Raw genomic sequence first — 26,021 nt, 5'->3', positions numbered from 1 at the left:
GAGGAAAGTGTGTTGTTGACAACATATGAAAACAATGTGGATGAATTCAATTTCACTGTGTGGTATCTAGCAGCATAGGCATACTGAATGTGAAGCACACAAAAACGGACAGAAGTGATACCTCTCACTTCAAGTACATGCTCTTTGGCTTCCCCCCCTCCCCACCCCCCCACCTGCTGCAGTGACGTCACACAGGTAGCGAGCTAATGGAAGTGTCAACAAACAAGACGTCACACGGAGGGGCCGACGTGATTGGCTCAGAGCGCAGATCCCGGGCGCTGCAGGAGGAGAGAGGAGGAGGATGGCGATGGCTGCAGTTGCTATGCAGGTTACTGAGGAGGGAAGACAGTTTAGAGATTTTTTTTTTTTTAAATGTTTCCTTTTCCGTGGCTCACGCACAAGCACCGAGACGTGCACGCGCGCACACACTGAGCTTCCGGGGTGAAAAACATCAGTGTTTGTGAAGCAGCTGACGTGAGGAGGAGGCAGCGTTCAGGCTCTGAACTACATCTCATTCAGTTTGAAATAAAATAATGGAAACTACCTTTAAAGTGCCAAATTTTACTTTAATAGCCCTGTGACCCACAGACACTTTGGATCCTCCCTGGTGATGCCCCCCCCCCCCCCGCCCCCCCCCAACTTCAGTTCTTATTTGTTGTGGGGTCTGCAGCTCAGTCAGTCTGAGATCAGGTGACTAACTCAGCCAGTCAAGGATATTCCACCTCCTCAGCCTGTAAACCTCTTTGCTCAGTTTGACCTTATGTTAAGGATCATTGTCCCGCTGAATGATGAAATGTTGTCCAGTGAGGTTTGATGCATTTGGCTGAACCTGAGCCTCACAACACTCCTGTTGACCTCTGCTCCTCATCCTGCTGCTTCCATCAGCAGTGAAATGATTAATAAATGCCGATGAGTCAGTTCCACTGGAGCGATACCGGAGCCAGCACAGAACCACCATCATGTTTGACGAATGAGGTGGTGGCTGTGGGTCATGAACTGTTCCTTCCATCATTTTGATAGAGGTTCACTTAAGTTTCATGTCCACAGAACTCTCTTCCAGAACTCTGCTGATTATTTTTAATTATTTATTTATTGCATGTTTTTATGTTTTATTTCATCACTTATTATTTAACATTTAGCTTATAAATGAGCCTTTGATTGAAACTGTACAAATTGCTGTGTAGATTAAAAAATAAATAAATACTAAATCAGTCAGATATAAAACTAAGCAGGCTGTAAACTACATAGACATGCATACATGCATATACTGTTCCTGAATCACCTTCTGTTTGTATATAAAGTAAATTATAATATTTGTAATTTATTCCAGCTCTTATAATAATAATAATAATAATAATAATAAATATTAAAAATAAATCTAAAACAAGATAAATAATTATAACATTGACAACAACGACAACAACATACACATATTTATGATTGTGTTTATCATGTAAAGAGGAAGTGCCAGGGAATTAAATTATAACCATTTTGAAAACAACTTTCAATAAATAGGTGATCCATAAAGCCAAGGGTAAACAACCAGCCAAACAATACACCTAGACCTACAAGTTAAATAGGTTAAGTAGGCTACATTAAAAGAGAAAAATAAATAAATAAAAAGATAAATATATAAAATAATATCGAGTTGAAATAATATTCAAGAGGAAAACACGGTTTTAATGAGAGGTTATATTTAAATGCAGGAAACCAAAGTTTTTGTCAATTAATTATAACCTTTTTATATAAAGTCTATGATATAACCGAGAAAACGTTTATGACGTAGGGTACGTCCTTACGTCACCACGTTGCCCTGAAGCGGAAGTGAACACGTGGGGTCGAAGGGAACCACCACGCACGTTTGGAGGCCACAGAAACTTTCTCCGGTAATTACTCTCCTGAATCTCTGGGTTTTACCTCTGAACTAACTAAACTGTGTGTGAAGTCGAAGCTGTTCGTCGGTGAAACGTGTGTTAACCGGACGCTGTCTCTTCGGGCGACTGATCGGTGAACCTGTTAGCTAGTTACTTAGCCAGTTAGCTGTGCTCAACTCGTAAATAATCTGATGAACAGGCTTGTTTTATTTGATGTGATAAGCATCAAATAAGGTTTGAGGTTGAAGCTGAGTGTTGTAATTCTTTCTGCTGTTTCAGGGTCAGAAGTGAAGCGTCCTCTCCTCATCATGGCTGTCAGAGCGTCTTTTGAGAAAAACAACGAGGTCGGCTGTTTTGCCAAACTGACCAACACCTACTGTCTTGTGGCGATCGGAGGCTCCGAGAACTTCTACAGGTGAATGTTTCACCTTTAACACACATGTCAGGTTGTCTGTATTTGGTTTAGACAGCCACAGGGGCTCCGTTCAGGCTAATAATGTTAGTTACCAGTACAGAGACCAGACCTGGACCTCTGTGGCTGATGTCATCAAGGTGCAATCTGTGTGGCAATAGGTGATCAATTGACATGAATCACTGACACCATAATTAAGAACTACAGGTGACAGAAAACATTGATAAAGTGATTGATTAAATGTAAAGCAGTTCTCAGCTCCATATTATTGCACTGTAACTATGATTTATCCGACTTATTCTTCTTTATTGGACCTTAATGTATGTAGGTTTGGATGGAAAGGGGAAGAGGCTGTAACTCATCTGACAGAAGAGTTTGTGGACTTTAACATTTCTATTTAAATTCAAATTTTAACTTTTTAGAGAATTTATAGAATTAGAGAATAAAGTGATGAAGGCCATTTCAGTTCTTCTTAGATTCAGAATTTAACAGTCGACGGTAGCAAGCAGCTCACTAATTGATTTATGAGTTGACTTCATACAAAGTGCAGTAAACAAAAAAACAAAAAACAAACCTAAATCATAACTTCTTCATGACTCTGGCTGTGTGCTTGGGCTCATTGTCTTGCTACAGAATGAATCAGGGACCAATCAGATGCCTTCTGATGTATTGTGATGATGGTGAAGCATCTAAACATTTTAACTCCCTTAAACATTCTTAAACAGGGTTGTATATGTGAGGCTACATCAAAAACCATGACCTATTTCTGATATTCAACAAGCAGTTATGGGGGATTACTTTGTCTTATACTATATACCTGTGTTTATTTTCATAACACAAGTGTGATCTTGAGTTCCAACAGTATAATAAATCTCTGTTATTATATAGTGAATATGAATGTCCATTCCAGTGGCAGCTTATATCAGAGGTCTGCACAACCTGCAACTCAACACTACAGCCGCCAAATTTTGATAAGAGAATTTAAACTTTATTTTAACTTGAATTGCAGGTCTTGAACTGCACAGACAGCACTAGACAATAACTAACATTGTTATTTATGTGCTATGATGAAGTAAAACATGTCTTTTAATGTGCACGTTTCAGTCACAGCAGTAAACCATGCCTGTACTGTCTTTTGTCATCAGCCGAGAAATACACCTAATTAGAGGAACGTATCCATATTCTGTTGTATAGAAACGCAGCAATGCCAAAGATCATAAATAAATCTGGGAAATTAATGTGTTGTTCCACACAGATAAACATATATGATTAATAAATGTCATAAATCATGAGGATCTCCTCTAAAAAGCATAACGATCACCAAGCAGCCCTCTGTTTAACAGTAATCCAACGTTTTCAGCTGACTCATGCTGCTCGCCACCGTCAGTTTATTTTGGTTGGGAAAAAAAAGTAAAAACTAATTGTAAAAAAAAAAAAAAAGATTTTATGTTTTTATGTGAAAGAAACCTTCAGTTACAGACTGTTGTTTGTGTGACCGCAGTGTGTTTGAAGGAGAACTGTCAGAAACCATCCCAGTGGTTCACGCGTCCCTAGCAGGTTGTCGCATCATAGGGAGGATGTGCGTGGGTGAGTAATACTCTGGAACACACACACACACACGCACACACGCACACACACATACGCATATAGACATATATAAATGCATCCTTCTCTCTGGTCCATAAATTTTGTTCATCTCAAGCTCAGTTTTTGAAACAAAAACATCACCTACACAGACAGGTTTGCATCACCCATGTCATCTCTGTTTGTCATGTGACCAGGAAACCGTCACGGTCTCTTGGTGCCCAACAACACGACAGACCAGGAGCTGCAGCACATCAGAAACTCTCTGCCAGACACAGTGAGGATCCAGAGAGTGGAGGAGAGGCTCTCTGCGCTCGGGAACGTCATCGCCTGCAACGACTATGTAGCGCTGGTCCACCCTGACCTCGACAGGGTGAGACAGACAGACACACACACACACACACACACACACACACACACACACACACACACACCGTCTTCACGTCAACTTACAGTTGTTTATCCACATGCACTTAAATAATCAAATCAAAATCCTATTCATTTATCAAGTAAAATATCAAACTTTTCCAGGTTTCATTTTCACAAATGTGTCTCCTGAAGTCTGTTTTCATGGCTCTCAGGCTTGGCAGTTTGGGCTCTGGGGCCAGTTGCACAAAACACCTTAAGTTAAGCTTTTTCTTAATGTCAGAATTAAAGTTTCCTTAAAATAGAAAGAGTTACACAAAACAACCTTAAGTCTTCTTTTAAGGTTTTTTCAAAATGTTCACTGAAGTATTTAAGGTTTTCTCCTTATCTTAGTTTTATACTTAAACCATTGCACAAAAGACCTTAGCAACCAAAGTAAGGAAAAAACTAAAGGTACCTCTGACTACACCTTCAGCTAAGGAGAAAGGTGTCATACTTAAGTATAAAACTTAAGGTGTTTTGTCCAGCTGGCCCCTGGTACTTTGTGATGGGCATTTGACAGTTTATGGTGTCTGGCAAAACCAGAATTGCAAGGTGCTTCATGGGTGCACAGAAAATCCAGCTCTGTTTAAACACAACAAGAATCTGAGGAGATGGTCAAACAAAGAGAAGTGAAACAACCTGTAGAGACAATAGATGACCAAAATAGATTTAAAAAAAAAAAATGTAATTCTTTACTGGAGAGGTTTTGATGTGGCATTTGGCAGATCTAATACTAAGGGAGACTTTGTTCCACAGCGTTGGAGCTAAAACACTAGAAGCATAATCCCCCTGTCTTCAGTCTGGACAGTCAGACTGTTAATAACATGGGGATGTCAGATCTGAGGGGGCGGTAAAAGATCTACAGCAGAACCAGACCATCAAGGGATCTGAACATAATCAATAAAATCTTAAACTGAATTTTAAAACAAACAGGGAGCCGGAGACGCTCTGTGCATCTGTATTGAGTTAGAGGCCTTGCTGCTGTGTTCTGCACCAGCTCCTGACAAAACTATAATCATCGACCTGAGAGGAGGACTTCAGCAGTATTTCAAATTTCTGAATAATTAGAGTCTCGATGCGCTGATTTGAAGTTTAGGTATTGATCAGGAACAACTGCGAGGGGGAGTTGAGACTGTTTGAAATAAGATCAGGACTAATTACCACAACCTCAGTCTTATCAGCTGTAGAAAGTCGGAGTCTTTGATGGCAGCAAGTGCAGGGAATCCAGATTGCAATTTGTGGAAGGTACAATACAATCTGTATCAACAGCACTAATATCAAATAATCAAGAGATTTGTTTGAGCTGTCGATCAGATGTTTAGGAAATAAGAAGTGAAATTGCAGGTCATATCTCAGTTACTCATGGTTTTATTTGACGTGTTATATCCATGTGTGTGATATCCATAACAAGATATATTTGTGGTTTTAATAACCCAAAAAATCTCCTCTCTCAGGCTTCTCTCTGGAGCCCTTTGATACTTTCACAGTATTAATATAGAACCTAGACCTGTTTTATAATCAAAAAGACAGAAATCTTGCTTTATACAACATATAAATCCTTTAAATCATGCTGTGCTTCCCTCCCTCTGTTCAGGAGACAGAGGAGATCCTCGCAGACACCCTGAAGGTGGAGGTTTTCCGTCAGACGGTAGCAGAGCACGTTCTGGTCGGCTCCTACTGCGCATTCAGCAACCAGGGAGGCCTGGTCCACCCGAAGACCTCTATAGAGGATCAGGATGAGCTGTCGTCTCTGCTCCAAGTCCCTCTAGTGGTGAGTGTCCTGAGTGGTCTGCCGACTCTTGCTCCCAGGGTTTAAGAGCTGTGAACCCAAACGTTTTCCCTCACACTCAGTGTACAGTTGAGACTTTGGTACGCACATTTTTTTTCTGGTGAAAAGCCAAAACAAGTAGAACAGTTTTGAAATAAAATTATTTGGTTGAAATAAAAATGGAAACAACAATGACAGTTTATCACAAGACAGAACCAGCAGTCCTGAAACGGTCAATTCAAAGCAGAGAAAGGTATAGAGCCTGACTCCTGAGGTGAGATAATCATCATCATCATCATCCCATGAGAAAAGCTCTGATCTTTTCAGCCCTCTGGTGATTTACTGCTGGCTCTGATATCTCCATAGCATTTGACATATGATCGGATTTATTATTTCTGAGAACAAGGACGCGTGAAGCTTTTTTCATAGCCATAGTCCATCTGGACCAAAGGGGTGGATGGCTCACACCTCTGGAGCCATGCTGCTACAGTGGTTGATATAAATGAGTAAAGCTAACCTCCTGTTCAGGCCGGTACCGTGAACCGGGGCAGTGAGGTGATCGCGGCGGGGATGGTAGTCAACGACTGGTGCGCGTTCTGCGGCCTGGACACGACCAGCACAGAGCTGTCCGTCATTGAGAGCGTCTTCAGGCTCAGCGAAACGGCACAGCCCTCAGCCATCGCCACCAGCATGAGGGACTCTCTGATCGACAGGTGAATAACACACACACAGATATACCATAACTGAAGAATTCATCCAAATTATGACACAAATGTATATTAGGATAAAATGATATAGCGATGATGTTTAATATCCAAACCGTCAAAGATCAACTTCACTGTGACATCATAACGTTCTCCAAAAACACTTCAGGCCATTACTCAATGCTGTAACTCAGAAGATTGTGACCATATTTCCTGCCGTGTGGCTGGTTGGTGGAGGGATACAACCACGAGGTGGTGATTTCTAGTTATTGTAAAATTGGATTAAAGCGATAGTTCAGGTTATTTGACTTGAGGCTGTGTAAGGTATGTATCTCTAGTCAGTGTTTCACCTGCAGTAGATACAGATCATCAGCGCCCTCACAGCTTAGAGAAGCAGCCAGACCACCGGCACAGAAGCTGAGTGATGTGCTGCTGTGGACGGGGACATTTGCAGAAATGTGTTGCAGCATCTTAAAAAAATGCCCACAGAAACAAGTTTATATCAGTTGACACGTCCGCTTTATTTTTAATGTTTTCACAGCTCCATCTTGCTGTCAAACAACCCTTTACTGTGGAACTACAGTTTGTGACCTGTTGAACTACCGTATTCCTACACGCAAGAGGAATACAGTACAGTTCAACGGTTGACAAAAGGTAGTTCCAAAGGAAGGGCTTTTTGACAGCGAAATAAAGAGGTGAAAATATTCAAAATAAAGCATACACTTAAATTGATATTAGCTTTTTACTATAGGCTTTTTTTTTTTTTTTCGCTTCTCCGAACTGGGAGTGAGCTGATCTGAATCTACTGCAGGTAATACACTGACTGTAGATAAGAACCTCACACAACCCGAACTGTCACTTCAACATCGGATTAGTTTAATGAGCCCTTGAAAATGGCAGATTTTGAGTGGTTGTGGTTTTGATGGACCGCTGGGTCTGCATAAGAATCCTCCCTGCAAAACCTGCAGCTTCACACCTTTCACACAGAAACACCAGCACTGGTGTGTTTTTGCGTTCTCTCTCAGTAGCTAAAATCGATTCATTTTGAAGAACAGCCCAGCTCTTCATCCCACTCCTGGTTCTCCTGTTTAATCTGAAAATAACATTGAGTTACAGCAGCAGGAAGCCATTAAATGCTGTTTCCCCCAGTGACTTCAACCACCTCCTCTCCTCTGCTCTGTTTCCCATCAGCATGGCGTAAGCCACCTCTGCAGTCCGCTGCCACCGAGGAGCTCTGCTGCGGTTCACCTGGTCTCACACATGAAGCCGCCACGCTGCTGCTAGACCTCATTTCTCTACTTAAAACACCTCCTTCCACACAATACGGTTCAGTTTCATTCAGAAATCCAAGCTCCTGCAGCTGCACAGTCATTTTATACATTTGGGTTAATCTTTCTAAAACCTTTTAGTGACCTCAGTCATTTTTCATATCAGCTCTTTACAAAGAAATCATCAGCAGTTCAAACGGGTCCAGCTCCACACGCACCACCTCATCTTTACTTTGGACTGGGTTAGGTGGAGATAATTGGTAGTAGTTTTTTCAAAGCAGAGGCTGTTGTTCAGTGAGTTGTTAATGAGCTGATACATTTGCTGGAGGCATTTTGTTTCAACAAAGACAAATTGTGCAGAAATGGTTAAATAACCCAACTCCCTGAAACTCCATTTACACACGTTGAGGAATCTTTGTGTCAATCATGTTGAATCTTTTTGACCAAACAGGTAGAAATAAGATTTAACATTTTCTCCCAGTTTGGAAAAAAAAAACCAAAAGTGACCAAGACTAAAAAAAAAAAGAGTCAAAAATCAAATTCATTTCTGTGCCTGTTTCACTAAAAGGTGTCTAAACTCTGTTGGTGGGAGCCAGTGTTCTGCATGTTATTCTCAACCCTCATGGGAAACTGACAGTTGCCTTGACAGACTCACCTCCCTAATGCTTCACCAACTCTGATAGGTGACAGTTCCCCAGCAGGCGGTTGCTTTATCGTCACTTACCTTAATTCAGGAAACCTCCTGCAGCCGTAAGGGATTCCCACTCACACCCACCCACCTCACCACTGCCAAACTGACACCATCACAAATATCGACATCCATCCAAGGCTTGAAGGATGTAAACCCACTGTCGCTTTTGTCGAGGAAACTGTCAGATTAAAAACAAATTAAGACATGAATTTAAAAGTTAGGCTGTTATTGAAGGTGATAACTTATCTGAACAAGTGTTTAATGTCCAACAACCTGACCGACAACATGCAGTGTGATGAATATACACAGGTAGAGTGATTTCTTGTTTGTAACGTTTACACAGCAGACAGAAAATGCAACAGAGGTGGATGTTTTTCCTCACACTGTATGAGATGAGACTTCAGTCTATCTGTAACGAGTCGTGAACTCCAAACATGGCTGTCATTTCTTAACGAGCAATACGTCTCGTCTGTCTTGTAAAATAAAATAAATCACCCTCTTTTTATCTGAGTGGTTTGTTCTTTGGGTGTGTCCTGAAAATCCACTAACATCACTAGTTGCAGTAAGCCTGAAACGACAAGTCAATTACTTGATTGATAGAAAAATAATATGCAACTATTTTGCAGGCAAAAAACTTTTTTTTTTTTCAAATGCAACAGCTTCTCAGGTTCCAGCCTCAGACTGAAGATTTGCTGCTTCTCTTCGTCATTTATCACCAAACAGAATCCTTTTAGACTTTTGGGACATTTGAAGATGTTACCTTGGGCTCTGTGAAGTTGTGATGGGCATTTTTTCTGACCTTTTATGAACTAAACAATCAACTGGCAGATAAATTGCTTTTATTATTATTATTGGTGAAATAATCAAACGAGAAGTGACATGGAAGACACTGATTTAGAAAACAACATAAAACATAATAGACAGTTGACATAACTGGGGGTGAAGATTGGATTAGGTGGGGTATGTTGTGGGTAATCAGAATCAGAATCAGTTTTATTGCCAAGTATGTTTTCACATACGAGGAATTTTTTCTGGTGATTGGTGCAATTGAGGATCAGGGGGATCAGCAACAGTGGGGCCCTCTAGCCTTGTTGATGAAGCTGATAGCAGATGGGAAGAAGCTGTTTTTGTGGCGAGAGGTTTTGGTCCGGAAGGACCGCAGCCTCCTGCCAGAGGGGAGTGACTCAAAGAGTTTGTGTCCAGGGTGGGAGGAGTCAGCTACAATCTTCCCTGCACGCCTCAGAGTCCTTGAGTCAACAATGTGTTTGCATTGTAAGATGTTTTAATAAGTCTGGTATATAATTATATATATATTTTATTATCACGTATTTATATGTATGCATATATACAGCAGACAATATAAAATGAGAGATTAATTACTAATCAGTTGCAGCTCTAAACAGCAGCATACAAGTGAAGCTTGGTTGAATAACTACATTATGTCTGGAAACTGGTAGAAAGTTATACATGTACTGGAGTACAGTTTTGAGGTACTTGTACATGACTGTACTTACACTTCATGTTGCTTTATATTTCAGTACATTTCAGAGGTAAATACTACACAAAATTACATTTATTTGACAGCTACAGTTACTAGTGAGTTTTCAGATTAAGATTTTAAGATTAAAAAAGATAATAAAAATAGAATGTGTTGAACACTGTTTGGGTTGAGGGGGCTGATCTTGGCTGTAAATTTACTTCACTGCTTTGCACAAATGAAAATTTAAAAAAAATAAATTTACCCCTTGAAGAGAAGTTATTTCTGGTTGGGGTCCTTATTGTTTTACAGATGTCATGAGTAACTATCCAAGAGATGAAATTATCCATTATTTCATAAAATAAGCAAATATTCAAGAAAAAGTCCAAAGAATAAATACTAATTCATGTAACATAATTTATCATCTAACCACCCCTCTGATTCATCTGGTGATCCCCTGGGTTGGAAAACCACTGGACTGAACTAGCTAACTGTATATTGAGTAGCTGCTTCAACAGTAAAATACTGCTGAAGCATTAATGGCTCAAGATTAATTATCTGATGATGTCATGTACAATAATCAGTCACATGACATTTTACTTCTGTACTCAGTAAACTTTAAAGCAGAAAAGATTTTTACATTAACGTATTAACAATCAAGTAAAGGATCTGAATACTTCTCCCAACGCTATGGGAACCACATTGTTTTTACTAACACCTGCTGGACTATAGTGTCATCTACTGGCAAATACAAGACATTGTTTAACAAAGCAGCAAATATACACAAACACAGACTTCTGCAACATCTGACAAAACGAAACAGACAAGAAAAACTGGTTAAAGGCAACTTTTTTTTATTTATTGGCAAATGCTTTGAATAAGGTTTTAGCAATGCATCTATGTACACCCCTCCAAACAGTGACAATATCAGAAAGCCTAAAGAAAACACACTTTGTAATACAGCTCGATTATATGATCGTTTATACGCACACGGTTTTTTGTTTGTTTCAAACATACACATACACTTATTTTCAGTTTTTGGTTTGGGAAACATCTAAAAAGACTTGTATTTTTTTTCTAAATAAAACAAAACAATTATATCTATGGCGTAAAATCAATATACATTTATAAAAAAAAAAAAAAACATGCAACGTTTGTAGTGCATCATAACCTTTTTTTGTCTATAAAGTCTTATTAAACAAAGGCAGACAAACATACAGATAAAGAGCAGCAGCGCTCTACAGAAGAGGAGCAGATACAAAAAGAAGAGATAATTATTATATAGATACAGTCATTTCTAAAAACAAACTTCTATGCCAACTCTTGTTTATATTTGTATTAATTTATGTGCAAAAGAAGCTCATTCGTTTCCTACATTAAATACATTTTAATATGTGTAATGCTCAACTTTATGCTACCATGACACGCAATCTTACAAGCTCTGTGACACAAGGCCAGGAGGAGACGTCGGCCCCACAGTGGAGAAATGATACTAAACCAGGGTCTGGGTTCACCTCACCTCAGTTGAAAAGCTTTACTGGGATCTGATTACATCCTGCCATCCAGCACAGGCTGCGTCAGCTCTGTTCAATGTATAAAATGGGATAATTTTATTGGCGTTACATTGCACTGTCAATCGCATAGTGTGTCAAAACAAAAACCTGTTCTGTAATCATCCCCTTGTAATGGTTTGTGACCCCTGGTTTGCCACTTTGGAGACCGCATCCCCTCCTGCACTGCCACTCCAGACCAACAGAGTCAGTTTCACACTCAGCTCGATTTCTATAATTTTCATTTCCTAAATTAGTGTTTAATTTTTTTTATTTTACTCTAAGAAAAACAATCCTTCTGAGACAAACCAAGCAAGAATTAAACTGTGTGACTGTCGGATCAGAGAGCATCCCATAGGTCTTTAAATCTGCTTCACCTGATTGGTTGTTTATGACATTAAGTAAGGGGGGGGGGGGGGGGGGGGGGGTGTTACAGGTTATTGTGCTTATGGGGCAAAAAGACAGAAACTTCAGTCTGTGAATATGGATGTAGCAGCGTGTGGCTGGGGGGGGGGGCTATGGTGATTTGTTTAACAGCGTTACCCAACAGTGCTGCTGTTCTCATGTGTCTCTCAAACCTGTGAGGGCTTGAAGGGATAAATATTGCACATGTGAAATTGCTGTAAATGCTAATAACTCGTTTCTAGCCTGATTGTCAGCTACTCGGTAGCCAGTAGCCAGTTGGCAAGTTGAGCTTCAGGCTGACGGTAAATGTATGATTAAAACAAACTCAGAGCTAGTTATATAACACAAACTAAACTACAGCTAATATTTCAAACAGGAGACAAGAATTAAAAAGAAAAAACTGAAATGTGAGTTAAAAAAGTTAAAAGGTAAAACAACAATCACTACGAGTCTATCTTCTAGCTTCTACTACTGTTGTTGCAATGATGAGGATATAGAGTGACACAGCAGATTACTGGATAGTTATGAACCAAAGTGTGCTGTGCGGTGTTTTCACCTGCGTACATATCAGAGGGTTTAAACTCTAAGCAGTATCAGTGGCTTCATCAGCCAAGCTTCAAATTACATCCTGAACTCTGACTTTCTCGCAAGCGACTGCCTGCTTTCAAGTGTAGCTTGTCTAATACATGTGTGTGTCTGTGTGTAGCCTTGACGATGAAAATCAAAACGATCAATAGCGCTTCTGTGGAACTTTACAGACAGCTTCCAAACTACCATAGTCATTGGTTGGTTTGTCCCACCCTTTCAAATTAAGAGACCGCAGCCCACGTGGGACCAAAAGCAGGACCAAGAGATAAAATAAAAGCACTCAGAGCGATCACAGATATGATCTAACTCTAAGGGCACGAAAGACACACAGGATGTCCTCTGGCTTTTGTAGCTAGTGTTGTGTTTACTGACCAATATGAAAAAGGTGCATGACTACGACAGAGAGAGAGGGACAAGGGGTGTCGGTCACATGTACACTCACTGACTGTGTTGCTACGTGGGCCTGCAATGCAACAAAGTGGAGAGGATCATGGAGTTTAGTGGTTTCTGGTCGGTTCTGACACCACATACCTCTCTTTTCCCCTCAAGCGCCGCCTCCCCCGTCCCTCTACCCTCTCCCCTCCCAGTCTCCCAGCACCTGAAGATGTCCCACTCTCCCTCCCCCCCGTCCCCTTCTTCCCCCCTAGCAGCCGAAGGTCTCCTGCGAGGCGTAGACCATGTAGAGGAAGCCGTCCTCATCTCTCTCCTGCTCATAGATCTCGGAGATGGGTGTGGACACCGACACCATGCTGTGCTGGTTGACCAGAAGGAAGAAGGCCTGTGTGGGGTTCAGCTGCAGCCGACGCCTGGTGGGGCGGGGTGAGGGAGAGGATAACAAGAGAAAATGGCAAGATGGCAAGAGAAAGAGAAGAGAAAAAGAAAGAGGAGAGAGAGAAAGGTAGATTTAACGAGCCATCGTAAAGTTAGATTTTTATTTCCTAGGCAAGCCAAATTTATTTGTACAGCACATTATCATATGCAGAGGTCATTCTATGTGTTTGACAGTAATAAAAGAAGCATAAAAATATAAGTAAACAGCACAATAAATAGAAAAAGTTAAAGATTTAATGATTAATGAAGGCAGTGGAGAATATAACAGTTTCCAATTGATATTCACACTGGCACACGCACCACCCAGGTACAACAGAACCCTTCAGAGTCAGACTGGCCATTTCATTTTGTTTCCAAAACATGTTCGAAACAAAAAATGTAAAAGTGATATATCACTCCACGTTTCATATTCTTGTTTTTCTCCACCTCTTCGTCTCTTCTTTCCCTCCTCACTTTCCACCTGCACTCTTCACTTCAGGGTCAGTGGTCGTCAGCCCCAACGTTTCTTAGTTCTGAAGACAGCTCCAAATATAGACCACATACTAAACATACACCTCAGCGAACGTAACCTATACTGGTATCCAGTTCAGTATAACCAGCAGCGTGTGTGTGTATGTGTGTGCGTGCGTATGTTACCTGATGATCTTGACCAGCTCGCTCATGTTGACGTGGTCAGGTACCAGGAACTTGGTCTTGTCCAAAACAGGCAACTGCTTCTCTCCCTTGTACCTCTCAATGATCACCTGCAGCAGCCACAAGACACAACACACTGTAAATCTGTCTGTCACCCTTATACACCCTTGTGAGGCAGGTGAGGAATTGTAATTAGGAATTATCAGGTGATGATAAATTCTGACTATTAAAACGTTGTAGTAACACTCAGTCACTGTGGGCTCGCCCAAGCAGCTGACTGTGGGTCTGAAGATGAACTTCCTGCTTAAAATTCCCACAGCATATGGCTGTTAAGGTGGAACTGTGGAAGTCAGGACAAAATCTAGGACCTGCAGGAAGGTGCAGCTGACATCGGAGTGGTGGTGCACCATTCCACTGTGCAGCGCTGATGCATAAAAACAGAAACCTTACCTGCAACTTCATCATAAAAGCCAACATTTGAGGTCTGCAAAGTTACATCTGGATCAGCCAGAGTCATTTTGGAAACAAGTTAAAACTGAGCTCTCAGGCCACAGTCACCAATGGAGTGTTTGGATGCAGCATTTGATGAAGAGGACACTTGAATGAATTAAGCACGAGGGTGGAAATGATCTGTTTTGGGGTTGTGTGGCAACCAGTGGCATAGCAAAAACTGACTGAGGGAGGAATAGATTCCACTGAATATCAGCCGATTCTGGAGGAAAACCACCATGAACCACTTAAGCCGAAGACTTTGGAACCGCCCCCACAGCCTCCATCTCCTGACCTGACTATCACTGACAATCTGTGTGTAGATCTTAAAATGCTGTGTGTGCCTAAAAATATTTCCAAACCTGAAGTGATCTGCAAGAAGAGGCTAAAAATTCATCAATCAAGAACAGAAAGAGTCTGAGCTGGGGTTCACCAGCTGTGATATCTGCCAAACTTTTGCATATTTCACAACTACTGTTAATTCTTTTTAAGCTCACGAAATAAAAAGTAACAGTGCACTAATATTAGAAGAAAGTCTCATTTCTGTGTCTTCTTACTGCAGAAGTTCTATTAACATTTTATTTACTTCTTTAGTCCTCTCTTAACTCTACTTTAGGATACAACTGAGGTATTTGCTTACATTTACTTAAGTATTGCACATAAGTGCAATTCTAAGGTGCTTGTAGTATCTTGCAGTACTTCCATTATATGCTACTTTGCTTCGGTTCCACTCGAATTCAGAGGCAAACATTTTACTTTTTAATCACCTGCATGTATTTGATAACTTGACTTTAAAAATGTATATTAATAATACAAAATATAATCAACAAATTAATTATAATGTAATATTATAGTTTTATATAAGACTTTATTGATCCCAAGGGGGAATTAAAAAGCTACCTAACAGTATATAAAGTCATTAACATACATTCACAATAACATTATGATTGATTGATGATCTTAATGATGTAGCTGTTTGTATTGCATGTGGGAGAAGCAGCGGAGAGATTTTTCATCACAGTGTGATTTGCCTGATGAATGATGATCTTGCCAGTATTTTTTCAACTAAAGCAAATAGTTCGACATTTATGGAATTAACTGTTTTCTCACCAAGAGTTAGATGCAGAGATCAATACCACCACCATATCTGTGTGTTTACTATAAAGCTACAGCCAGCAGTCGGTTTACTTAGCTTAGCACCTTGTAAACTAAAAGACAAGGCGAATCAGGCTTTATCACAGATTAAGAACAATGAGTAAAATAAAACTCTCATCTTCATTTGTTGAAGTAAAATACTAACAGATATTTGATTGATTATGAGGTCAATATTACCAATGTATCATCAAAGTGATACACTGATCTAGTACTAGTTCACAGTGGAGACCAAACAGTTTCACAACAGTTTTGTCAAATGATTAAAAGCCTTTTTTGTGTTGCTCTCTCTACAAGTACGTCACTCAGGTATGTCATATTCAAAAACTTCCACATGAAAATATGTGCATTTACAGGAAACTGCACACACAGATTTTTGACAGGCTACATGGACCATGTGTGTCTGCACTGTGGTGCATTCAAGAGCAAGGAAGTGTGTGTGGAAATCAGATTTGAACAGCTGCTTACAGGGATCTTGTTAGGGTGCTGCTCGCGGATCTGCTGGACCTCTTTGCACCGGTCAGCTGTGGGCAACAAAAGACACAAATTGTAAAAGACATCTCGAATTCAAGAATACACTTTCAACTCATCTTTAGCACATATAAAGCTGCGACTCCTCTGCTAATGCTAATGCAGTCTGGTTTAGGCCTTTACAGTTCAAAATGAGTAATGAAAAAACACTTACTTATCATACTGTATCTGTAATGTGGGACAGAGAACAAACAAGCCCAGATGCTTGATTGAAGACCCCAGTTTGAGAGAAATATGTAAAATCATGTTACTATTTCTAGGCTAATCAAATTAAATCCAATTTATTCATTTATTTAGTCCATATGAAGTTAAGTAGTCTGAATTATCCATTAAAGGAACACACAGAGATAAAGAACCTGAGATAAAGAACCTAAAACTGTGTGAGCCGCTTGCAAGTCTGACATTAAGCTAAGGGTTTGTAATCATCCCCCCTTTTATTTTTTGCCCCAACAAAAATATGTAAATTGAAAAAAATATGTCTCGTCCCTCCTGATGGAGACCCTGCATGTTTGGCCTGTCTGCTCAAATTGCTTTCTGGCACCAGGTTTAGTTTCTGTCAGAAAATCCACAGGAAGTAACAAACTGCACGTTCAGATGAAAATGAAAAAAAAAAAGTCTCCTGAAGCAGCAGTAAGTCAGTGTTGTGTCCAGACGCAGCTAGACTCTTTAAAAATGGCTGATCCTGCTGATAGAAGAATTTTTTTTGTGCCTCTGAGAATAGGAGGAATGGACTGTTTGCTGTTATCGCCATCTCTGATCTGTGATATTTAATGTGTCAACGCCATCTCTGATCTGTGATGTTTAAATGTGTCCTCTAACCCACTTCCTCCTCATGGTCATCCAACATCATCTTTTAATTTATGATGTAATGTGTGAATGTAGTGACAGATCACAGCTCTCTCAGATATGTATTCATCAGTCAGGTTTTGTTTCACCAGTGCATGCACAAAGACACATGCATTATAATAAGAGGACTTTAAGACTGTATTGAGAGCAGTTTGATATTTTTGGACTCAATTTACATGCTTCACAGTCTCTTTGCATATAATTTGTGTACATGTGAATGTCAAGTTTAATTCCTGCATTCCTCTCTCTACAGTACCTGTTTGAGCATGCAATGTTTTACCGCCTTACTATCTAATTTTACAACACACACTGGTGTCTTTAAACAGCTTACTGCCCTATTTCAGAAAAAAAAAACTTCACCTATTTTTTAAACACTGGCAGGGTTCAAAGCTCAGAAAGCACTGAGGAGCAACAGAGACGTGTGAATGGTTTCTTTGTTTAGGTCTGGGGATGTTTTTCTTACCCAGCAAAGGGAACGGTCCGTGCTAATGACTAGAATATAAGTGTACTTGTTAAAAGATACTGTGGGTTTACTTTGCAGATCAAATTTGAATGTTATCACAAATGAGATAATCCAATATTATTCTCTTGTTTGAGTTGTTTTAGGTGAAATTCCCTTCCCAGGCTTTGCATCAAAACAGTCAGTGCCCCACCTATTACTAGAGTATCTGTTTAAAAAATACTACTTCCAGAGCTGGCTGTACTATTCCTGCTATTAAAAGAGGAAATGTTTATACTCTGGGCCAAGACACACCCTGGGAGTTAAATTTCTCACCCTGTGTCCCAAATTTTTAAATATATTGCACTTCATACGTGTTGTATCACCGTTAACAGGCTTATTTAGGAACTACTGTTCTGTACTAAACTACTGTTAACTGCTAAGTCAACCACATCTAGTTAACTTAACATCTGTTCACTCAGGTCAAGGTCTTTTATTGTTATATAATACCACAATAATATGTGTCAGTGTGACAAACAGCAGTGAACCACAAAATAAAACATGTCAACAAGGCCTGCTAGTCACTATGAAACACAATCACTTAACTGACTCCGATTGTAATAACGTTATAGAGGCGTTATAACCTACGGTAAATTGAGTATTTCCCGTCCTACGCATGTTTCTGTTGCTTATCCCATATTTCTCTGTATGGCAAGATTATGCAATAGACAGAGTCTGGGCTCCTCCCTTCCCAGCACAGGGGCCGTCGTTTGGCATCAAATTACAACATAAATCACTGAACACGTGTACTGGGATAATGTGTCAGCACATGTTGTTTTCTTTTGAGCAAACACGAAAACCTTCACTGCTTATGTTAGTTCAGCTAGCTTACCCAGTTGTGTAAAAGCTGGTAATGCCAGGCCAGGCTAGCTCCAAGGCTCTTGAAGCTAATGTGACAGTGACCCAGACGGCTTTTGTACATTAACAGCCAAAGACAAAGCCAACAGGGCGAAAATACACTACCCCTAACATTACGGCGTCGATGAAAGTTACATACATTTAACATGTTATTTATTTCTCTTTATTTAGGTTAAAAAAAAACCTTACCAAAGAGAAATACAGTCTTAACTTGACGCCCAGGAGCTTCACTCCCAGGTTGTTATCGACCTGAGCCATAAACCTAGTTTCAAACCGCGGTGAAACAATACAGCTTACGATATTATAACAGACAAGTAAACACCATGTAACTACACTTGTCACCAGACGGGATAAGCTAGGTGGCTAACAGGCCGGCTAACTACCCAGTTTCTCCGATCAGCTGCTGTTACTAGAGAGCTAACGTTAGCTAAACAACACTGCCTAGGTGGTTTCTTACCAAATGTCCTCCTTTGTTTGAAGGGTCTGTCGGACGGCATCTCTGTCAAGTGTTACTACACAGTTATAGCCTAATGAATATGCAGTACAGCTGCTTATAACGTAACCCGGTCACAAAGAAACTGTTTGGATTTGTGCGGAGCGTCTCCTGTCGTCTCTCGGGTCAGTCTGAAGGCAAAACAGCTCCGGACAAACAAAGCAAGTAAACCGAGGCGCTGACGTCATCAGCTGCTTTTTAAAGGGGACGTTCACCATTTTTTTTTTTTTTTTTTTTTTTTTTTTTTACTGTGTGACTTTCTACAAGAAATTATTTCCTGTTGGAAAAGTCATAGTGCTCAAGTAAAAGACAGAAAATGACCACAGTTGCACAACAAGGCACACAAAACAACTATAAAGAGGCACATGTTCACAGTCACTTTGTGTCTCTTTCAGTCTGGGGTTCTGAAGTACCAGGTGGGGGGGGGGCTTTCACCTTGTCTGTGCCCAGGGGACCATTTTCTCGTGATTCATCCATGGATGGATGGATGGTTTATGCCCACAGTCATTGTACTGAGCTGATCTGTGTACTTGTTGTAAATCTCAAACTCCTAACTAATGTTTAGGTAATAATTCTCATTCTGAGACAGCCCCTCTTGTAGCATCTGCTGTGTTCAGACAAACCGGCTTTTTTGTGCTTAATGTAATTGTGATTTATACTAACTATATATATTTTCCATTTTGTGTGAATCTACTTAAAACCTGTGCAGAGTTAATGTAAAATTAAGATAAAATATTCAAATGCTATGTGCAAGGTAGATGCATTACTCTAACTAGCAGGATGGAGATTATATACCAGGTATTTTGCTGACCTCCAGTGGTTGAAGCTCAAAGTTTACTGTATGTGTTCAGTCTGTGGTCAGTGTACTCTGAGTACAACAGACTTGAATATCTCAAAGAAGTTGAGGTTATTTCCCTCTTTGAAGTTCGACTAATTTATATTTTAAATCGTAAATCAAATGACTGTGTACTGCGACACAGGCTGCTCAAAGCAGACACACATGTGGAGCATGATTATGCGACTCTACAGTTCCCCTCATCTACACACTTCTGATAAAGACTGTTAACACTGTACATAATGTGTAGAAGGTACATGACAAAAAAAAAACACAAGATCATTTGGACATTTTTTAATTTCTCAATTTGTTACAAATAACCAACAGGAACTCAACATGGCAAGAACAGCAAAGTGTTTGTAGTGTAGTTCACTGCTCACCACTGAAATACTGCACTTCAACACCTGTTGCCTACAAAAGAATAAATAACAATCCCCAGATTTTCATTAAGATTGAACTGAAAACAAAAAACAAAAAAAACTAAAGATGTGTTGTGGTCTCTCTCCTGTACACTGAGCTCATAGGTGTTTGCACTGGTCCAGCTTTAAGGTTCTTACTTCTGCCATAGGTATTTTAGGAGATGTGCACTTCTTGCCATGTGCTAAAATACATATGTGATCAGCAGAGTGATGTAACATATATTATGTTTGGAGAAGAGACTGAACTGGAATGCTGAAATTGGGGAAAGAGATTTGCTTGCAGGGTAACTGACTGTGTTGCTCACACATCTTGTTACTGAGCATTCATTCATTTCATTCACCTTCAAATCCTGCGCTGCCTTTACGTCTTTGTACAGCAAGTGCATAAAAAGCTTCTGGTAATCAGGTACTTTTGATTAAGCAAGACAAAAAAAGGTTTGGCTGTTTAGATATGACGGAGAGGGAGTAATGAGTGGGGCAGCAGTTCCTTTTGTTCAGTCTGACGGGTTCTGAATGACAATCAAGAAATAGTCCTTATCTGTGAAAACAAAGGCAAAATAGTTAAACCCATGGATTAAAAAAAAACAGTACATTAAACATTTTAAGCATATGACAACACATACAAAGAAGCAGTTTAAAGTCTTATTTGCAAATAGGTCTTTTCAAAATGTTTTCAATACTTCACACTGAGGGATATGAAATTTTTATACAAAACCTTTATTTCTATTTAACAAAATAAGTCAAACTTGTCTTAACATAAAGCTGTCATGAAAGAACTCTACCTAAGCAAAACATGATTATTATTGAAAACAGAAAATATCTCATCAGAGACAAAGACTGAATGAGCGTTCACCTACAACATTTGAAACGTGACAGTTTTCAATATTCTGTGCTGACGACACATTTCATTCAAAAAGTAATAAAGCTCAACATGTAAAAGGACAAACCAGCTGAATGATAAAGGTTTTAAAATAATCAACAATAACAGGTCAGACTATTCTTCCTGTTTTATCAGATCATCAACCTCCAAACTGTTGAGAAAATCCTCATTATGAGCTGCGACGTAAAAAGCTGACTCCTGACTGTTTCCAGATTGTGGTGAACTGCAATGCAGAGACTGGATGTTGTGTTTTCAGAGATGTGGAGCAGAAAGAGCTTCTAATCAGTGAGTTTGTCTGACTGCAATCAACTGAAATAGCTAGTGACTGTTGTGATTTAATATGACACCCTCCTCTGAGATTGGCAGTCCCACATAAAGACTCCATTCTTTATTCTCAAGTCATATGCAAACAGTGTTTTTCATAGGAGTATGGCAGGTAAACTGCCCCAATGCTGTTTTACATAATAGAGCTGAAATCATTAGTCGATTAATTGACTAATAAATCAGCAGTAAAAGAATTAGCATTTTAGAGCGTTATGTTTGGAGCTGTACTGATTAATCAATCAATCTATTGGTCAATCAGCAACTATTTTGATTTCAATGACTGGATAACTAAATTTTGTGTAATATATAATACTAAACTGAACATCTTTGGGTTTTGGACTGTTGGTCAGAAAAAAACGAACATAAGGAGACGTCACCTTGGATGGACCCTAAGAAATTAAAACATGCCCCTTTCACTATTAAAAGCACTAAAATCACTGTTTTTACTATCAAAAGTAATTGGAAATGTAATCGATAATTCAAATAATCGTTAGTTGCAGCCTTTATTATGTTATTGTTTTTAAGGATTATTTGTCAGTGTAAAGTAATTTATTTGTTCAGCCACCAGAGACTGATATGTGTCTTTATCTGTGGAATTTGTCCCTGTATATATTGCTTGAACATTTTATTTCAAGTTCTGGGAATATGAATCATAGGGTTGGTGGCTCAGTCCTCTGTCCACATGTTGAAATTCTCTGCACAAGTCACAAGTCATTTCTCCCAATGTATAATTATAATGTAATTATATAATTTAGACAAACAAAACTACCACCAAATGAATGTGATGCAAAGTAAATTCAAGGATGACTCTATACATTACAGAAAGCAAATCTACAGAAAAAATAGGCTGGACAACAAAAAAAAATCTCTAAGCACTTGCACTGTAGCACTGAACACTTAAATTTTGATGACATCTGCTTCTTGTTCCTAAGACATTTAAATGCACTTCTATATGTTGCTTTGGACAAACATGTCTGCCAGATGGCTGTAATGTAAATGTTCTCCTAAGTGGCTGTTGCTGCTACAGGAGTGTTGAGTTGTGTGTCTTACAAAGTGTTAAGTTTTCCCTCTAAAAATCCTAACTTTTTTTTCTCCCCTCTCACCTGGAGCGATCATGATCTCGTTCTTCTTGGACCGGACCCGGAGGAAGGTGAGGTCATTCTGGGGATCGATGTCCCTTACAGTGCTCCTGGCCTTCATCACCAGCTGGTGGATCAGTCCTGCATACTGCACCGTGCTGGAGTTGTCCAGAGTTGTCTTGATGGGGATTCCTGAGGTAAGAGATATGGAAATAGGTAAATTTATTAAAGAATTTCCATGTAACCATATTCCATGTTTGAAATGTAAAAGTAACTCAAACTCAAAGAAATGTATTGGAGTAAAAACTACAATATTTCCCCCGAAATGCAGCTTAGTCGAAAAATGAAATAACATTAATTTGAAATACTCCAGTCAACAACATTTTAGAAATGAAACAAATAAACAATGAATTGATTGACAAAAAATGAATCTTCTATTAAAATTCGTTTGAGAAGCGATTAATTGTTTCTGTCATTTTTCCAAGTAAAAATCCCAAACATTTGCTGGTTCAAGCTTCTCAAATATGAGTATTTGATGCTTTTCTTTATCACAGAAGAAATAGATCAATAGAAAAATAATCAGCAACTATTCTGATACCAACAATTGATTTTCAAGGAAAAATACTAAACATTTGAGGATTTCAGCCTCTCAGTTGCAAAAATTGGCTGCTTTGCCCCTTCTCATGTTATACTAAACTGAATATCTGGGTTTTTGACTGTTGGTCAGATAAGGAAAGGCATTTGAAGACGTCATCTTGGACTCAGGGAGACTGTGTTTTTCATTATTTATAGACATTTTATAACCTAAACAATTAATTATATAAATAGAGAAAATAATTCACAGTGATTGTTTGTTGTAGCCATAATATATTTACCTCAGACCTGTACTCAAGTACAGAGTTTGGTAAGTGTACTTAGTTACTGTCGACCACCGACAATGCTAGTAATGTAAATAAGTAGAGAAAAACACTTATCTGCAAAAGCCAGTTGAGACAGAGAGGAATAAATAACTGTATGTAATTCATTTAAAATGGTCTTGCCCTCTGAATTGACGACGATGATTCCCTGCACTCCTTTCTGACTCTGGATCCTCTTCAGAGTTTCTTCCACTTCAGCCTGAGAGACAAGGTGGATTAGCATCATTGAATTCAGCTGCTGAGATACCACATGTACTTACAAAACGATACAAGCACACATAACAGGAGGACAGAAGCTGTCAAAATTGTCGAAACACCCTGCGAATTTGTAAACCAATAACTTGACAACGCCCGACTAGCACAATTAAGCTAGCCTCGTTTAGCACTTTCTCAAATTCCCTCTTATTAAACTGCACATTCACAACAGTCATAACTGAAATATGAAAATGTATTATTTAAATAAACATAAGGAATTCGTTCTTTTTTACCATTTTGAGTATGTGAGGATAAATCTGTGTCAGAAACTGGTGCCCGACCGTCGCGAAATAACAGCTAACAGTCCAGTGTTGTTGCTGGGAGAAGACAACTGACGTCAACTTCCGGGTCACTGCTGCATTCACGGTCCAGCGCAAAACGTGGAAGATATGATAGTCATTGTAAAAAAAATGTATTCCCCTCAGCTGGAGGGCTGTCAGTGGCGCAAGAAGTATTAGGCTATATATTATTTACTTACTTTTATAAAAATATTTAAAAATACTCAATTACAAGTAAAAATAATTTAAAATCGTTCTTTACTGAAAGCACAATAAAATCTTATTAAAGTATCAAAACTAGAAGAAAATTTCGCCTGGAGGAATGTAAACCACGTGTAAATCAACTTCGTCTTATGTAGAAGCCAAAAAGTAGGAATAAATATAATTGGAAAATTAAATAAAGCTTGAAAAAAATAATGGCCTACCTTGATTATCTTCTCAGCTAACTTTCCTTAATGCAACAACTCTCAGATGAAAACCCTTATGTTGTCACTTCTACATTTATTAAAGGGGTAAAACAGAACCATAAGCTGCAGTTAAACAGCTTGTCTTTACAGAATCAACTAACTGGACTGATTGAGATTCATGGAAAAAGTACACCCAGTCATTAAAATATATGAATATATTTTGACTGATGGTCAGACAACACTCTGTGGGCTATATAATTATACAATTTCCTGTTTTATGCTGAAATTATCTTCCTTATGTGTCCATTTTGGTTTTACTTCTTGCCTTTGTTTTTCACCTGTGTGATTGCTTGCTTCTGTATCCTATTGTCTTCTCCTCACTATCCCGGTCTCTGTATTTCCCTCACTCTTTGTCAGTTTGTCTGTTACCTTGTGTTTTGTTTTAGTTCTTCCAGTGTGTGTGTGTGTGTGTTTGTTTGTTTGTTTTTTCTCTACCAGTGTTCCTGGCAGTCTTTAGGTCTTGTCAGATGATTTTTTATTTATTAAAGGGATAAAACAGAATCCTCAGCTACTGTTCACTGTGGGTTTGTGATAACGTGGGTTAAAACTAAAGGAAAAAATAAAGCCATGCATTAAAATATGTAAAAGCCTTTAAAATGCATTTATATAAAGTTGTTTCAGACCAACAAGTGATCAGTTTTTATCATTTTTTTGCCCAATAGTCCAGTTAATGTAAACAATTTGGGCTCCGCCCCAAGCTGCTGTCAAGACAGGTGGAAACAGACAAGCCAGGACAGGAAGTTCAGAGATGTTCCCTTCAACGTAACACTGGGGGCAAAAGTGAGTGCAGTCGTGCACTGTATTTATGTACAATTTTGAGATACTTGTACTTAACATGAGTATTTTCATCTTATACCACTTTATGCTTCTTCTCCACTACAGCTCGGAAACAAATATTGTACTTTTTTAATCCACTACATTTATTTGACAGATGTAGTTACTAGTCATTTTTCAGATTAAGATTTCACTTCAAAACACTTATTATACATTTAGAAAATATAGCACATTGTTAAAGATTAAACCAGTGGTTTACAATTAATTAGGTTTGTGACCTCTTGCGAAAAAGCTGTGTGTAGTTTGGCGTCCATCACTAAACTAGCTAATTAAATAAAGTTGTTTAAACCAGCTTCTCCTGGAGCAGCTACAATGGGAAAATGATGCTAAAGAATTGATACATCAGTAATAACAATCAAATAATGTCATATATAATAACATATCAGTCACAGGGATGAAAGGAGTACTTTTACTTTGATTACTTTGATAGGCCTACATTTTGCTGCATATATTTCTGTAATATTTTTCTGTAATCTTTGAACTAATGCACTGAAGGTTCATAGATGTTCCTCACTTGTAAGTTGCTTTGGATGAAAGCGACTGATAAATGAATAAACGTAAATGTAAATGTAGAAAAATAAAGTAACATAAAATGAAAATACTTAAATAAATTACATGTACAACCTCCAAACAGGACTTAAATACAGTTCTTGAGTAGATGCGCTTGGCTAC

General features: G+C 39.0%; 3 protein-coding genes across 4 annotated transcripts; 1 reads left to right on the top strand and 2 right to left on the bottom strand.

The window, feature by feature from the left end:
• Positions 1-1,769: 1,769 nt before the first annotated feature.
• eif6 (eukaryotic translation initiation factor 6) lies at positions 1,770-9,214 on the top strand. Of its 2 annotated transcripts, none has more exons than XM_071492961.1 (7): positions 1,770-1,886; positions 2,154-2,289; positions 3,788-3,873; positions 4,068-4,243; positions 5,873-6,049; positions 6,575-6,759; positions 7,942-9,214. In XM_071492961.1, exons 2-7 carry the CDS (start codon positions 2,183-2,185, stop codon positions 7,949-7,951), a joined length of 741 nt encoding a protein of 246 aa, XP_071349062.1. In that variant the 5' UTR covers positions 1,770-1,886; positions 2,154-2,182; the 3' UTR covers positions 7,952-9,214. The 2 variants fall into 2 exon arrangements, with proteins under 2 accessions (XP_071349062.1, XP_071349063.1); XM_071492962.1 differs by lacking the exon at positions 1,770-1,886 and adding an exon at positions 1,986-2,007.
• Positions 9,215-11,023: 1,809 nt separating this feature from the next.
• On the bottom strand, positions 11,024-19,206 carry map1lc3a (microtubule-associated protein 1 light chain 3 alpha). The gene is made up of 4 exons (XM_071492963.1): positions 19,026-19,206; positions 16,303-16,358; positions 14,197-14,303; positions 11,024-13,535 (listed from the first exon to the last, which is right to left on the bottom strand). The coding sequence occupies exons 1-4, from the start codon at positions 19,063-19,065 to the stop codon at positions 13,373-13,375; spliced, it is 366 nt and encodes a 121-aa protein (XP_071349064.1). The 5' UTR covers positions 19,066-19,206; the 3' UTR covers positions 11,024-13,372.
• Positions 19,207-20,175: 969 nt separating this feature from the next.
• Positions 20,176-24,137, bottom strand: dynlrb1 (dynein, light chain, roadblock-type 1). The gene is made up of 4 exons (XM_071492964.1): positions 24,004-24,137; positions 23,639-23,714; positions 22,623-22,790; positions 20,176-20,853 (listed from the first exon to the last, which is right to left on the bottom strand). The coding sequence occupies exons 1-4, from the start codon at positions 24,004-24,006 to the stop codon at positions 20,810-20,812; spliced, it is 291 nt and encodes a 96-aa protein (XP_071349065.1). The 5' UTR covers positions 24,007-24,137; the 3' UTR covers positions 20,176-20,809.
• Between the last annotated feature and the right edge of the window lie 1,884 nt (positions 24,138-26,021).

This window comes from Trachinotus anak, unplaced genomic scaffold, assembly GCF_046630095.1.
Source record: "Trachinotus anak isolate AG129_WGS33_773 ecotype Australia unplaced genomic scaffold, CSIRO_AGI_Tana_v1 ptg000013l, whole genome shotgun sequence".
NCBI lineage: Eukaryota > Metazoa > Chordata > Actinopteri > Carangiformes > Carangidae > Trachinotus > Trachinotus anak.
The sequence above is the reverse complement of the archived record's forward strand: the minus strand, read 5'-3'. Positions and strand labels throughout refer to the sequence as shown.